We start from the raw sequence: 15,946 nt of genomic DNA, 5'->3' as shown, positions 1-15,946 counted from the left end.
TATTTACATTACTTTATTTTATTCCTGTGACTTAATGCTTAACATAAAGAACTTAAGGTCAATCTCCCTAAGCCTATAAATCTCAGCTGCCCGGGAGGCTGAAGAAGGAAGGTCACAAGTTCAAGACCTGTCTTGGCTTCAGAGATCTGGGCATGTAGCTCAGCAGTAGAGTGCTTGTTTAGCCTGAGCAAAGCAGGTCCAGTCTCCAGGAGGAGGACAACATGAAAAGGGGGTTGGAGAGATGGCTCAGTGGCTAAGAGCATCTACCACTCTTGCAGTCGGCCGAGATTCGGTTCTCAGCACCCACATCAAGTCCAGTTCCAGAGGATCTGACACCCTCTGACCTCCACAGGCCCCTGCAGGCATGTGACACACACACTCATGTAGGCACGGCATGCACATAAATAAAAATAACCAACGAATCTTTAGTAAAAACAAAGAAAAGAAAACATAAAATGGGGAAAGGTTTAGGGAGCGTGTGATAGTTCAGATCCTGGCACAAAGTTGTGGTAGGGAGCAGACAGACTGAACGTGCTAGTTGGCCATCTCCCTTCTTTTCATTCTGTCCGTGGGCTTGTCCTACAGGATGCTGTCACCCGTATTATGGTTCTTCATCCCCTTAGTTTAATTATCTCTGGAGACACACAGACACCCAAACAATCATTACTACCTCCCAGGAGATTCTCAATTCAATCAAGTTCACATCCGAGATCAAAACATCACGCCACTTACTCTCAGAGGACAAACACATCAGAATCCAAGTTTAATTTGCAATAGGAGAACTTTATTAGGAAGTCAGGATAAGGAAGGGTGGGGGGGCACCCCCAGGACACACGGAAGAATCAAGTTCTCCCCAGCCATGAAGCCTCCCCAGCAAGGGATACAGCCAATAATAGATATCCAGAGGCACAATGCCATCCCCATTCAGTTCCAGACAGGGACCCCGGCTTGTGGCCGGCTAGTCTTGAAGTCAGGATACAGAAAGCATGCTTCTTGTGGGTTCTGCCCTCCTGGGGCAGTCTCAGCTGGGGCTGGGTGGGGAAAGTTGACCAGGGCTCTAGTACCGCATCAGGAAGCCTACGGAAGGGTGGAAAGGAGATAGTAAGATGGGAGACTTTGGGTGGGGACCTAAAGAAAGATGGAGAAACTAAGATCAAGAAGCCTGGCTCTCACAGAGCTGGGGAACCCCTGAGATGGAGAAACTGAAATCAACCAGCCTGTGACCCCATCCAATTCCCAATCTCTCCTGCAGCAACTCTGAGGGTGGAGAGTCCATGGATTGACCCCCTTCACCATCCCACAGCCTTGTCAGGAAATTCTTCAACTGCTCAGGCAAAGATAACCCCAACCTCATCCCTTGATGTATGTCCATGTCCCTGCACAGCAGCTAGACATGCAAAGCACATAGGATCCCTGATGCCAAAAGGCTTCTCTGAGCCATACACTGCCTTGTTGATATCCAGACATTTACTATAACATCATATTAAATTTTTTTTTTTGAAGATGAAACCATAGTTTGAAGCTTAGCGGTTTTATTTGTTTATTTACAAGGGTATTTTGCCTCTGTGTATGTATATGTAGCATCTGTGTGCCTGGTGCTCTCAGAAATCAGAAAAGAAAGACCATGGGATCCCCTGGAACTGGAGTTCTGGATGGTTGCAAACCACCACGGATACCGGGAATGGAACTCAAGTCCTCCACAAAAGCAGCAACCAACCCAGATATTGAATTTTACTGCATTAAATTCAACTTGGACTCCATGGCCTAGAGACCACCTCACCTGCATGAGTCCTCCTTAGAGGCAGGTGATGACACCAGTGATCTGCTCCCTTCAACAGCTGTGCCATGACTGGTTGTACTAATTGACCCCTGACTAAGACCCCTTTTCCCGTGTGTTGTCTCTGATCCAGCTCTCCCAGTCCTAACGCTGACTGAAGGCACTGGTCATGGAACCCCACAGTGCTGCACCCATCATTTGGAAATTACATGGTTATGAGGAAACAACTTGCTCATTCCGAACCTCATTTTCCATAAGCAAAGCCTATCTATCTATAGGCTTCAGCAGAAATGCACGTGACAGTGTACAATTCTCAACCCGTCTCCTCTAATTACTGAGGCTCGGGCCATGTGCAGATTTAATTTCATCCAATGGTCGATTAAGAAGCAAGTAAGGTTCTATACTAGTTCACTAGAGACTTTCCTAAAGTCCATTTCTGTTCAGACATACAGTTTCTCTATAGAAGTCCAAAAATACACACACGCACACACACACACACACACACACACACACACACACACACACAAAAGGATAGTTGCCTAGGTGCACAAAACTGAATTCAGTTAACTGCTTACCTGGTGAATCTTCGTCACAGTCAGCAGATTTGGAGGAACTCTGGGACTGAGAGGGCCTTCTGTCTCCTCCACCGTGGCCGCCTCCACTGCCTCCCCCAGAACTGCTTCCTCCTCCATGGCTGCCCCCACTTTTTCCACCATAGCTGCCTCCACTCCCTCCTCCATGGCCGCCCCCACTTCCTCCTCCATGGCTGCCTCCACTTTTGCCACCATGGCTGCCCCCACTTCCTCCTCCATAACTGCCTCCACTTCCTCCACCATGGCTGCCTCCACTTCCTCCCCCATGGCTGCCCCCACTTCCTCCTCCATGACTACCTCCACTTTTGCCACCATGGCTGCCCCCACTTCCTCCTCCATAACTGCCTCCACTTCCTCCACCATGGCCGCCCCCACTTCCTCCACCATGGCCGCCTCCACTTCCTCCCCCATAGCTGCCCCCACTTCCTCTTTGTCCTCCTTTGCCACGTCCGAAGCCAATTTGTCCAGCTCCAGAAGATTCACTGAGGATAAAGAAAAACACACAGGTACATATGCAAGGATGAACCTGGACAAAATCAAGACTCAAGTGTGAACTGACACATCCCAGCTGAGAGGAAAGAGTACCCTCCCCTCCTGGAGCAGAAGTTGTCCCCTTTCTCTCATTGTTATCATTCTCCTTTCCAACACTCAAAAGCCCTGAGTGTTCCCCCCAAACACACACACTTGGGATGGCATCCTCAATCAGACCCTTGCATGCAAGAACTTATCAGGCAGCTTCTATTAAGGAGGCTAGAAATGGTGTCAGAAGTCTAAGGACTTCTACAAGATTCCACACTGTAGAGTCCACAGACTCCCCAGAACCTACAAGTCTTGCTGGCCGCCTTCAAGAAGGTTGCGGTAAGTCTCAATCTCTTTTTCCAGCCGTGTCTTGATGCCTAGCAGAATGCCGTATTCCTGGTTCTGACACTCGGTTTCGGCCCTGACCTCAGCGAGCTGGGCCTCCACCTGACTGATCTGTTCCTGGATCTGCTGGAGCTGGCCACAGTAACGGTTCTTTGTGTCTTCCAAAGCATTCTCCAAGGCCGATTTCTAGGGAGCAGGAGGAGACTTTAGGAGGGATGTTCCAAACCTGGGGATTGTGTAAAGCCATCCCGTGCCCAGCCCTGGCAGTGAACCTGGAGCAGGACTACCAACCGTGCTAAGCTGAGTCTGCAGCTCGATCTCCAACTCCTGGATGCTGTGCTGGAGCTGAGACACTTCCTTCATGTTGCTCTCCATCTCCTGGCCACTGTTTGTCACTTCTTGTTCAATCTGGGTCATCTGCAAACCAAAGGCTCAGTTGGGAACAGGTGGGAAACACTGTGCCTTGCTCACCAGGATCTTCACCTTTAAAACCAAGGCTGAGACCGCACCAAGGACAAGCCAGTGAATTCTGGCTCCCACCAGCCAGGTTGTCCAATTCTCTAGACATCATACACCTTCTCAGCAAGGTTTCAAGGTCTTTCATACTTTGTCCCACAGCCACCTTACTAATCTTATTTCCTTGCACGCATGCAGAATGGCATGCCTTTATCTACCAGGCTCTGTGCCAAGCTTTAGAGACCTGGGGAGGAAGGGAGCAGGCATGGAACTCAGTGTACTGCAGAAGATGCTATATGTCTCTATAGTCTTCCATTGCATAGGATTACAGTGAGATGCACATGCTCTGGACAACCACTCCACAGTTGCACCTGTGTGTGGCAAATGAAGAAAGATGTGTGGCATTCATTGGAGGATTGATGATAGATAGATAGATAGATAGATAGATAGATAGATAGATAGATAGATAGAGGATAGATAGATAGATAGATAGATAGATGATAGATAATTGATTGACAGGTAGATAGATAGATAGATAGATAGATAGATAGATAGATAGATAGATAGATAGATAGATAGATAGATAGGGTGAGCTATACTGAGAGATGAAGAGGTAGAAGGATGGAGGAATGGGAAAGGGGGAAGGAAGCACGGAAGGACACCTGGAAGGAAGGTCAGAACACCGAAAGGGCAGCCCAGTCCGCTCACCTTGGACTCATAGTGCTGCTCAATGTCCTGGCGGTTCTTCGAAATGAGCTGCTCGTACTCCTCACGCATATCATTGAGGATCTGAGTGAGATCCGTGCTTGGGGCAACATCTATCTCCACACTAACATCTCCATCATTCTGACCCGTCAGCTGCTTCATCTCCTGCCAGGGAAGAAGAGGACATGAGGTTGTAGTGGGCTCTGCCCTGCCATCTTCCAGCCCTCTCCCACAAATCCTCTCAGAATGCAAAAGAACCCCGTTGTGAAATCAGAGCACTTCTGACACTTCAGGCCACTCTGGGGAGAGATGGGAGTGTCCCCTTCTAGAGTGAAGAAGAGAGAGCTCTCAGTCAGTGCTCCACAGCACCCCCCTGCTAGCTCCACCCTTCTGCTCCTCTCTGTACCCACTAAGCCACAGCAACCTACCTCCCGGTGGTTCTTCTTAACGGCCTTCAGCTCCTCATCCAGAGTATCAATCTGTATCTCCAGGTCAGATTTCTCCATCTTCAGACTATCCAACACCTTCTGCAGGCCATTAATATCAGCCTCCACCCCCTGCCGCAGGGTCTGCTCCATCTCAAACCTGCAGGTCAGCCATGGGTAGAGAATGATCAAGAGGGTACCAGATCCTACTGGGACCTCCAGAGCTCTGCAAATTAGGGGTGAGGGAGAGGGAGCAACAGTAAAGGGAGAAGGAAGAGAACACGACTCACTTAACTCTGAAGTCATCCATGGTCATGCGAGTGTTGTCCATGTCCAGGAGTGCTTTGTTGTTCCTCGTTGTGAGATCCACAATCTGAAAGAGAAGGTTGCATGAATAAACCATGCTCCCTTGATATGACCAGCTTCAAGGGGAGGAAGAGGCTAGATATAGCCAGCAGAGGGGATAATCCCATCCAAGGTGTTCAGAAAGCAAGGGGTCCATCAGCTTGTGTATTGCATGGCACCCACACAATCTTTCACAAATGTGCCCAGTGTGGGCTTGAATCATTCAGCAAATATTTGAAGATCTTCTGCAAAGGCAGTGTAGGGCCTAGGACAAATCCCAAGGAACCCACCATCACCATTGACCACAGAGTCCAATTTATCCCAAAAGAGTCATGAAGTGGAAAAGGTGGCTTTGGCCATCCTGGGAAACCAGGAAGTATGTTGGATGCGAGTAGATGGAAGAAAGAGATCTGCAGCTGGAAAAAGAGCCTGTTCAGAAATACGGGGATGAAAAAGCAGGAAGGCTGAATGAGAGCAGTAAGGAACCCAACCGTGGACTCCTGTAGGGAGGAGACTGAACGTAGGCTACCACTGTGGCTGCTCAGTGCAACACAGAGGGTAGCCACCCATTTAAGTTAGTGGATGAAGAAGTGGGTGTGCAAATGTTTGGATGGACGGATGGATGGATGGATGGATGGATGGATGGATGGATGGATGGAAGGATGGATGATAGCATTCTCACAAGCAGTGATTTTCTCCATCACTGATCAACCAGCCCACATACCTGAGACCTAAGGACAAGAAAAGATTAAGAAGGACTCCTCAGAGCCCAAGATAAAGGAAATGGAAGATAAGGCTGACTCAAAACCAGGTCAAAGAAAGCTCCAATCCTGTCCCAGTCTCGGTTAGTCCAAACTTCCTCCCTGCTCTGTCCAAACTCCAAATGAAATACCAGAGTTCAAATCCAAGTCCAAGCCCCTAAGAGCTTAGCAACCAAGCACAAGTTTGCTTGCAATGAAAGTGTAGCTTCTAAATGGTGACTGATTCCCTGGCATGGCTTTGCTTGGACTCTAGCTTCTTACCTTTTCGTGAGAGAGGTTGAGAAAGGGAGGGAAGGAAGGAGAAACAGAGATTTGATCTGTGTACATACCCTGTCCTTCAGATCTTCGATAGTGTCGTAGAAATGAGAGTAGTCCTTCTGGAAGATTCTGGACCCCTTCTTTGAATACCATTCCTGGATCTGTTTCTCTAGGGAGGTGTTGGCCTCCTCCAGTTCCTGTACTTTATCCATGTAGGAGGCCAGGCGGGAATTGAGGTTCTGCATGACGGCCTTCTCATTGGTATTCAGAATACCACCTTCACCACCTCCAGAACCACCACCAAAGCCACCTCCAGAGCCACCACCGAAGCCACCTCCAGAGCCACCACCGAAGCCACCACCAAAGCCACCTCCGGAACCACCACTGAAGCCACCTCCAGAACCACCACCGAAGCCACCTCCAGAACCACCACCAAAGCCACCACCAAAGCCCTTAGAACCTCCCCCAAACATACTGCAGGAACTCCCTGTACTAAAGCCCCCTCCAGATCCTCCGCCATAGCTGGAGCCAAAACTGCCACCACCTCCACTGCCATAGGCCGAAAGGCCACCGCCACCAAAGCCACTGGAAGAGCTAAAGCGGCCCCCTCCTCCACCAGCCCTGGAGGAGCGACTGAACGAAGACCGCATGCTGCCTCCGCTGCCCCCTTTGCTTCCTCCACCTCCGCAGCCACCGCTGCTGCTGCGACTCCAGAACGATGAGGAGATCTGTCTGCAACTCATGATGCTGCCTGCCAGAGAACGTAGGCAGGAAGCGGTCTCGAGGTTGCTGGGTATTGAGCCATCCCTGGAGCTGCCTACTTATAGCCCCTGCTAAAGGTGGCACGCCTGGGTGTGCCCTCACTCTGTGCCAGCTTCCCCCCCACCAATAGACTCAGAGAAGGTCTAGGGTATGGGAGCAGCAGGGAAGCCCCAGGCTCTGCGTCCCTTGGTGACTGCCCGTCAGCAGCCCAGCCTCTCTCCATTGTGTGGGGTAATTTGATGATATTAGGCTGTCAAGGGCACTATAAATCAGCCCTATTGCTGAGGGGGTGACCTATATCCTACAGTCTGGAGTCTGGCTGACCTTGACAACAGGTCTAAGACTTAGCCCTCTCAGTTTCTAAGCTCAAAACTCACGGTTGATTGTCACTGTCTAAACTTACTCTGCCCATACCTGGCGGTCATCACCGTGGGTTGAGCTGCGACCGTGGTACAGAAGTTACTGTGAAGGCTAGGAAGAGTACAGACCCTGGTCACAGGGAGCTGCCAGGATGAGCAGACAGCTAATACCTGCCCTAGCAAAGCCCCTATCAGATGGGAAACCCAATTGTCAGCATCCTTTAGGCTGGCAGGAGAAACAGGGCTCTGCTCTTAGGACATGTCTGTTGGCTGAGATGGTGCTGCGGCCAAAAGATGGAGGTGGGTGCACAGCTGTGCATCCTCCAGGGTTCCAGAACAGCATGGAGCATTCACATGGAAGACTATGAGAAGACAGAAAATCCAATAAACACAGTGCTGTTATTGCTGGGTGACTTTACTGTAGGAGTATAATGGGCCTGTCCTGTCTGACCTCGTGTGTCTGGGGGCGGGGGGAGACGTATGTGTGTACACATGTGTATCTACACATATGAAAGCCAGAGTTGTCGTCTCCCACCTTATTTTTGGAGGCAGGGTCTCTCACTAACCCTGGAGCTCACTGGTTCATCAAAGCCACCAAGCCCCAGGGATCCTTCTCTCTGCCTCCCCAGTACTGGTATTACAGTGCATTATGTAGGATTACACTGCTATGTCCAGCTCTCTACATAGGTTCTGGCAATCAAACTCGGGTCTTGTCCTAGCATGACAAGCACCTTGCACCCTGAGCCATCTCCCTAGCCTCTGATTCTTTTGCAGAGCCCCGCTGTGAGTATAGACTTTCCCTTAGTTGGGTGCCTGCCTTACTCTCAGCCCAGGAGTGGCAGGATACCAGGATGTGACTCTTCCTTACTCCTGATAGAACCTCATGCTTATTCTGGTCACCAGTGCCAAAAGAGCTTGTAAAGAGGCTATGGGTCCTGCTGCCAGATCACCAGGGCACAGTCCAGACCCTGCTCCTTGACTTGCTTTTTCATGTTGAGCCTCTGCTCTCTCCTCCAAAACATGACTTACCCATCCCAGGAAAGGAGGGATGAGAAAGGCTCAAGGAAGACCAGACTGCTTCTGATCATTCAACTGTTTCAATCCTCCCACACCGCTGCCCTTCCTCAGCCCTGAGAGGTCAGCTTCAAACAGCCCTTCTTGCTCCTCTCATGCCCCTTGACCTTTTTTAAAATCTTTAAATCAATGTGTGTGTTCTGATGGGGGAGGTGTACCTGCCATGGCACACAAGTAAAGACGGGAGATGACTATGGAGTGGGTTCTCCTTCACACTCACTCCGGTCCTGAAGTTCAAGCTCAGCCCTCCAGGTTTGTGCAGCAAATGCCTTTGACCCCGAGCCATCTTGTCAGACCCCTCGACCTCTTGAGCTGCCCCTGAGATGATCCTTCTAACATGTGTCTCCTCTGATTTCTCTGCACTCTTAGGACAAGATCCATGCTCCTGGTATTCAAGGCCAGTTCCCAGTCTTTGGATCATTGCCCTGTTTCTCCCTATGTGATGCTACCTGAATGACCCTCAAACTCTTGCCATTCCTTTCCCACTGAAATGTTCGTTCATAGCTTCTCTAGTCAGGAAACTCCTCCTCACTGCTGGCAAACCTGTGTACCTCCTCCTCCTGAGCGCTCCCCCTCTGAACTCCCCCTTAGTCCGTCCTTTGTCCAGTTCTGAGCTCCCACCTTGTATCTTGGGCCCTCTACCACTAGCAGCACCACCCCACTGCAGCAAAAATTCCTCCCCTCCCTGACATCACCAGGGGCTTCTCGAAGCCTGTACCTGCTCATCTTGTACATTCCCCAGTGTGCAGACCCCATGCCTGGTCAAAGTAAGATCCCAATAAAACAGGATGGAAGAGAAAGAACGGTCATTTTAGATGGATGCCCAGGGCTGGAAGAAAACTGAAAATAAAAAGAAAGTCCACGAGGGTCGACAAGGGCCTGAAGCCTTGGAGGTGTGGTTGAGGGGTTCAAGGCTCTTCCTAGCAAGGGTCTGGAAGAGGGTCTCTGGGTGGTAGGCATGTAAAGAGTAGCATTTGAGAGATGCTTCTGGGTAGAGCAGTCCGGGCGCTGAGGCAGTAGAATTGCAAGTTGGAGACCACCCTGGGATACATAGCAAGATCCTGTCACGACAACAGCAAAACATTGATCACATGATAAGAAGAGCATTTCCTTTTCTATTTGCCAGTCTCCTGATTCTCAAGAAAAGAAATCTTCCTCAGCACTACAGTCCCCTTAGCAGCCTCCACACCTGTCAATCATCCTGGCTAATCAAATCAAGCCTACCTTGGCTGAGAACCTGAAGGGAGCATCAGCAGCTAGTTAGACATGCCTGTCTTGTTGCTTTCTGTGCATTAAAATTGATACTCACTTTCCTCTTTTTCTGTAGTAATATAGAATTTTCTCCACAAATAACGCTTGTTGAAAGGAAAGGTGAGCTAGTTTACCAAAATGAGTGAAATAATATTTAAATAAATGGTACAGAATGGGGCTTTTTGTTTGTTTGTTTGTTTTTATGTGTTCTGTTTGCTTGGTTTGTTCTTTTATTTGTTGGTTTGTTGGTTTGTTTTGTTTTGAGACAAGGTTTCTCTGTAGCCTTTGGAGCCTGGAACTAGCTCTTATAGACCAGGCTGGCCTCGAACTCAGAGCGATCCGCCTGCTTCTCTGCCTCCTGAGTGCTGGGATTAAAAGCATGTGCCACCACTACCCAGCATAGAATATGTTAACTAAAACAGACAAGTAGGTAAAATTGAATGTTAATAGCATTTTTTGCAAGTTTAACATGCAAGAAACTCTTAGACCAAGGCTAGAATCTGATCACTATCCCCACTTCTTGATGGTTCTAAACCTCTGCCATACTCCTGCCAGGCTCCCCTGGAAACACCCAAGACCTATCCTCATTGCCATCCAAGGCTTAGACCCACTCCTTTCTCCCAGCTTTGCCAACAGGCACACTGACATCACCAGTCTCAGAACTTGAGCTGGTGGAAGACAGGTTGGGCCAAGTTAGGGTAGACAGCTTCAGAGAGAACAGCCCTTCTGTGACTCTAATCTTAGCAAATGCATTCTGTTAGGTTTGGTTTGGCTTGGCTCGGTTTTGTTGTAGGGTCTAACTATTATAGCTGACCTTGAGTTCATGATTCTCATGCTTCGGACTCAAGTTCTGGGATTACCAGCATCTACTTGCTTTGCCCTGAAGGTTACATCTATCTGGACCATCCTCTGTCTGAATCCAGGAATCCCTAAGCAGCCCCTCCCATCTGAGTTTCCACTATATTTGGATCATCTGTATACGTGGCTCCAATGTCTCTACCCCTGAGATGGAGTCCTCCCCACTGAGCCTCCTGGGACAGCACAGTGAGGACAATAGTGGCTTGCTAGTGAGGCAAGGCTGGGCCACCATCAGTCTCACTCTCCCTACCCTTGTGACCTCAACCTCAGTGTCCCCATGGGAAGTCCTTTCTTGCTGAGTTGCCAGGAACACACATACATTGCAAGATGGAGGGATCCCGGCATGAACATCCAGTTGTCCATGTGTGTATGCATTCTCTCCCCTCCACCCTCCTCCCCTCATCCTCTCTCCTTCCCATGCTCCCTCCTCCCACTGCCTACCCCCATCTACCACCTCCCCACATCCTCCTTCCTCCTTCCTGTTTTCCTTCCCCTTGCCACATCTGGATCTGCTTCCAACCCAAAGAGGAGCCAACCATGCTGGGTAGCTCCTGTGAGCCAGACATATATTGGTACTACATTTTTTTCACCATCTGCCTGGCATGGGAAAGGTAGTGCCAAGAATGAGGAAGTTAACCATCCTGGACCGAGTGAGAGACTTCTTCCTGGCTGTGCAACAAAACTCATAGCTCATAGCTCAGGGTCTGCCCTCTGGATCCTACTTCCCACTCCTCGTGGCAACGAACAAGGACTAGAGCTCATGTAGCTCAGGATACCATAAAAAAAATTTATCTCTATAGTTCATGTCCAGACTGTAGATAATATTGGAAAATTCTAACACATCTTGGGACATTGTCCTGACAGTGAATGGCACTAAGTACGCTTTTTTGTCCTTGCTCCTGGACCATCTGAATAACCTGGATTCAGCCCTCTTGCTTACAATTTGCCGATCCCTTTAGTCAATTGGGCCCCCACACCAGCCTCCCAAATACAGTTCCTGCCCTCAGAGCATAGATGGAGCTGAATAAAAGGACTTTGAAGGCCAAAGAGACAGAGGAACCCTAAATAGATTCTAACCTGCAGGTCTCAGGGAAGCAGGTCCCTACTAAGGGTATGGGGACTTAGGAGACAAGGTCAGCCTGGTTCTGGCTATAGACGCCTCCTGCTTGCCTGTATCCAGCCATCCAAACCTTCTGGTCCCACTTGCTCCCCACCACCGTGTGTCCTTGAGCTCAGGTGGGGCAAGAAGGTCCTGAGTCATCATGAGGCTGGATGCTGGCTGAAGGAACACAAGCATGACTCACGGCTCCTCTCCTGGCTCATAGGCCCACCCCTCCATGAACCACCTATGCATGTGGGCACTTTGGGATGATACACAGCTGGAGGTGCCTGCACGTATCTGTCAACAAAGATTCGTTCTTGCTGAATAGTCACCTGCCATCACCCCACCTAGTCAGACCCCACCAGACTGAGGTGCCCGGAGTCTAAACCTGGAGTCTTCCACCTATTTAAGGAACATTGCTTTCCCTTCACACCTAAACCAGCTTCCCCGTGGTAAGTTTTGGCTGTATCTTTCCTTGAGCCCCTACCAGGTTCTACACATTGCACTAAGAGCTGAAGATAAAATGATGAGCAAGCCCCCATCAGTAAGGCACCTGCCCCACAAGCACAAGAACCTGAGTTCAAATCCCAGGCCAAAAAAAAGCTACATTTGGCAGTGTACACCTGTGTCTCCAGTGTTGGGGATGCAGAGGCAAGGGGATTCCTAGCCAAACAGGCTAGACTTGAGAGAGACATTGTTTTTTAAAAGTGAATGGGGAGCCACTGAGGAAGAAGCCCAACCTTGGCCTCTGGCCCATACATTTATACACATGCAGGTGCACCCTCACACACATGTGCACATACATGTGAACACATATACCACGCACCAGTGATAAGCAAGCTTTATCTCCTTGAGCAGCCATAGGACAAAGCAGACTCCCCCAGTAAATATAAAACTCACAAGTGAAGCAAATGCTATTGGTAGCCAAATGGGATGCATACAGTAAAGCCTGCTGCATGGTCAGAGGGATCAGGGGCAGTCAGCTGAGAGTTGCCTGAGTGAGGGGTAAAGAGACACCCAACGAGAAGAAGAGATGAAACTCACCCTGAGAGAGGGACCAAATGCCCTAGTGTGGTAAAGTGATCGCAACTCAAACATCCATCGTGGCTAAAGGACATAAGCTTCATCAAGGAAAGAGGAAACTGATTACAATTTCATGGGAGGCTTAGATGAGCTACCGAATAACTACTGGGATGGGCCCAACACCCTCTAAGATGTTATCCTGACTCTCGGTGACAATGGGCATGCTTCTGCCCTTCCTCTTGGACCATCTGAATGACTTGGGTGTCGAGCATTAGGTCATCCTTCCGGTCTACCTGGTCCCCACTTAAGATCAAGAGCCTGTGTCAAGTTGGTGTTGCTGAGGACACATAGACCCTCCCTCAGGAACCTGAAGGCTGGATGTAGCCAGGTTCAAACTATATGACATGAAGCCAGGTGATCTCCCTTAGAAGAGGGGATAGGAGAGATGATCTCCACCTACCTAGCAAAGCCCCATTCTGTGTTCAGAGTAGGCGGAGAAAGTAGCTCCTCCCAAATTACGTTAAAGGGGCGTGGCACTACAGCCCATATCCGGCTAGCCCCAGAACTCTGAGACGCAACTTTCTTGCTTCCACTAGGCGGTGCTATCGAGTCACTTTTCTGGTCGGCTTCACTGGTGGGAACAGAGCCCAGGTCTCCAGTGGGTGTTGTAGCCTTTTAGCCCTGTGAATAAGAGCTAGTCACCAGTAGAAATCAGTTGTCAGCACTACTGAATGTGGTGGTGAAAATCGGGAGAGGAGGGTGTCCTTGTGAGACCCTGGAACTGCTGGGGTCTGACGCCTGCCCACTGCTTAACCATCCCCCAATTCCCAATTCTGAGCTTGCTTATAGCCAAGTGGCCTCAAGCAAGTCTGCCTTTTCCCTGTGTTTCTTCCGAACATCAGTGGCAGAGATCCAAGCAAAGACAAAGGGTTTCACACCACACAGTAGAACCTAAGGAACTCATACATCCATATTTCTGTAAAGCGGGTTCCTTTGGAGGATAAATTCAAAAGGGTAATGACTAGAGACCCACAAGCCATCCATAGTCTTCTGGGCTTCCATCTCCACTAGCGAGTGTGTATGTGTTTTGTTCTCTGCCCAGCCCACATGACCCTTCAAGGGTGAACCACCCCCTCTATTCTGTGTCACACTTGACAGGGAACTCATTGTCCTGACGGACATCCTGATATCTGGGGCTCAACATCCATTTAAGTCTCATGAAGCCCCTTTCCTCGTGGTTCCCACCATTCAAGGGCCTGAGAACCGTCCTTTCCCCATCTCTGAAACAGCTCTCTCGCCTTTCCTCCTCCCTAAGGTTCCAGTCCTTTAGCTCCAGGATGCACACTTTCAGATGAGGCACACCCCAGCTCAGCCCTGCAGGGATCCAAGACTCAGACCAAAAGTTATCAGAAGCTCCAGTCACAGGCCAATCGGGACTTGCCTGGCATTGTAGGTAAGGACAACAGATGCCAACAACACTTCATTCCTTTTATTAATAATGCCTCCTCTTGAACTACCATGGGCAGAGCACTATACACCATGCTCAGCTCATTGGCCCCATGAAAACATTTAATTCATTAGCACTGTGTAATGAAGGTATTTGTTCTCCATCTTAGGAAAAAGGAATGCAGATTCGGTATTCTGACCCGATTCTCCCAGACTGGTGAAGATGGGAACCCAGGATTCAAGCATAGGATCATCAGGTTTTCTCTCCCACGCCCGTGATGTCTTTTGTCAACCCCACTCCCACGTTCAACTCTACCCAGCCAGATGAACAAGCTATTGAAATGGATATAGAGCTGGCTGACTCTGTCCCTAGCCGGAAGCAGTGAGCCCTCCCCACCCCTGGCATCTCTGTCATGTACCCAGATAATGCTCCCCCCATCCTACTCCTCAGTCAGCCATTAAAGAAAGCAAAAGTTGCTCATCTACCAAGGGGAGGCTCCTCACCACGGAGCCGTGTCTGGCCTAAAACTCACAGTGGTCCTTCTGGACCCACCTTCCTGTGTCAGGTTACATGTGTGACCCATCAGACTCAAGTCAGCTGGATCTTACAGTGTACTTACTCCTTAGATTTGTGTATCAACCACAAGATACAGAGTCCATCATTCTTATTGTACAATGAGGCAATTGAGAGCCAGGCTTCCCAAAGTCACTAATCCAGAGCAGGGCCAAGTTTAGAAACCAGCTGGCCTATTCTGGAAGCCTCTGGAAATGCCCTTGTCATAAATGGTACCCAGCTGTGCCTTGAGCCCACAAACTCTAGGCACTGTGCTGAACAATGTTTTTACCGGTTGTGCATCTGGTCAGCATCCCCAAGACCAGGAGACAGGACTATTATCATCCCCATTTTATAGATACAGAAACTGAGGCTTGGAGAGGGTAATCAATTTCCTCTAAATCAGTAGTTCTCAACCTGTGAGTTAAGACTTCTACGTGGGTTAACTGACCCTTTCACAGGGGTCACATATCAGATATTTGCAATTCATAACAGTAGCAAAATTATAATTATGAGAATAACTCTATGGTTGGGGGTCACCTCACCATAAGGAACTACCTGAAAGAGTCACAGCATTAGGAAGGCTGAGAACCACCTCTCTAAATTGAATAACAATAGACTCAGTTCTAGATAGTCTCAGATCGGGGAACTAAGACCACCAACAAAGCATGAATCCTTATCTTGGATTCGGAGTTTTAGGGGACTAGTGAATGCCTTAGTATTGCACACAAAAATGTCTACTTATTTGGAGACAGGATATACAAAGAAAAGTTGTAGGTTACAATACAAAGTTATTTTAAAGGATCACAGAATCATTAAGAATCCTTAACCTAAGGCCAGTAAGACAGCTCAGCAGGGAGAAGTACCACACAAGCCTGAGTTCAATCCCCGAACCCACCATGGAAGGAGAGAGCCAACTCCACAAAGCTGTCCTCCAGCTTCCTCAAACACATACTACACAGAACATCTGCACTTGCTCACATACCATGCACACACAATAATGATGGTGACAATAATAAGCTTATCATTTTATTGTAAAGACCCTTCACCTAGTACACTGTCTGGCACCTAAAGGGATTCCACATCTGGTAAATGCGTGGACAAATGAATGAGTGGGGAAATACACCTCTGCCCTAAGAGATCCCATGACCTGGCACACACAGCCATCTATATCTTCTGATGGTGAGAGCCAACCTGGGACCTGAGCCAAGCCCGCCCCCGGGGCCCTTTCTCCCAGTCCCAGGGGCCAGAGCCAGGTGCTCGCCTGAGCTCCAAAGCAACGCTTCCCACATTTCTCCCACCCCCACTTCTGACAATGACCAGGGAGACAGTGA

At 49.2% G+C, this 15,946-nt stretch overlaps 1 protein-coding gene across 1 annotated transcript; it reads right to left on the bottom strand.

Annotated features, from left to right (window-relative positions):
- Nucleotides 1-762: 762 nt before the first annotated feature.
- Nucleotides 763-6,927, bottom strand: Krt9 (keratin 9). Its single transcript, XM_085694364.2, has 8 exons — nt 6,256-6,927; nt 5,111-5,193; nt 4,824-4,980; nt 4,399-4,560; nt 3,526-3,651; nt 3,197-3,420; nt 2,353-2,852; nt 763-1,077 (listed from the first exon to the last, which is right to left on the bottom strand). Exons 1-8 carry the CDS (start codon nt 6,925-6,927, stop codon nt 1,058-1,060), a joined length of 1,944 nt encoding a protein of 647 aa, XP_085550490.2. The 3' UTR covers nt 763-1,057.
- Between the last annotated feature and the right edge of the window lie 9,019 nt (nt 6,928-15,946).

Source organism: Myodes glareolus, chromosome 9 (genome assembly GCF_982192425.1).
Source record: "Myodes glareolus chromosome 9, mMyoGla1.1, whole genome shotgun sequence".
Lineage (NCBI taxonomy): Eukaryota > Metazoa > Chordata > Mammalia > Rodentia > Cricetidae > Myodes > Myodes glareolus.
Note: the sequence above shows the minus strand (reverse complement) of the source record. Positions and strands in the feature narration are given on the sequence as shown.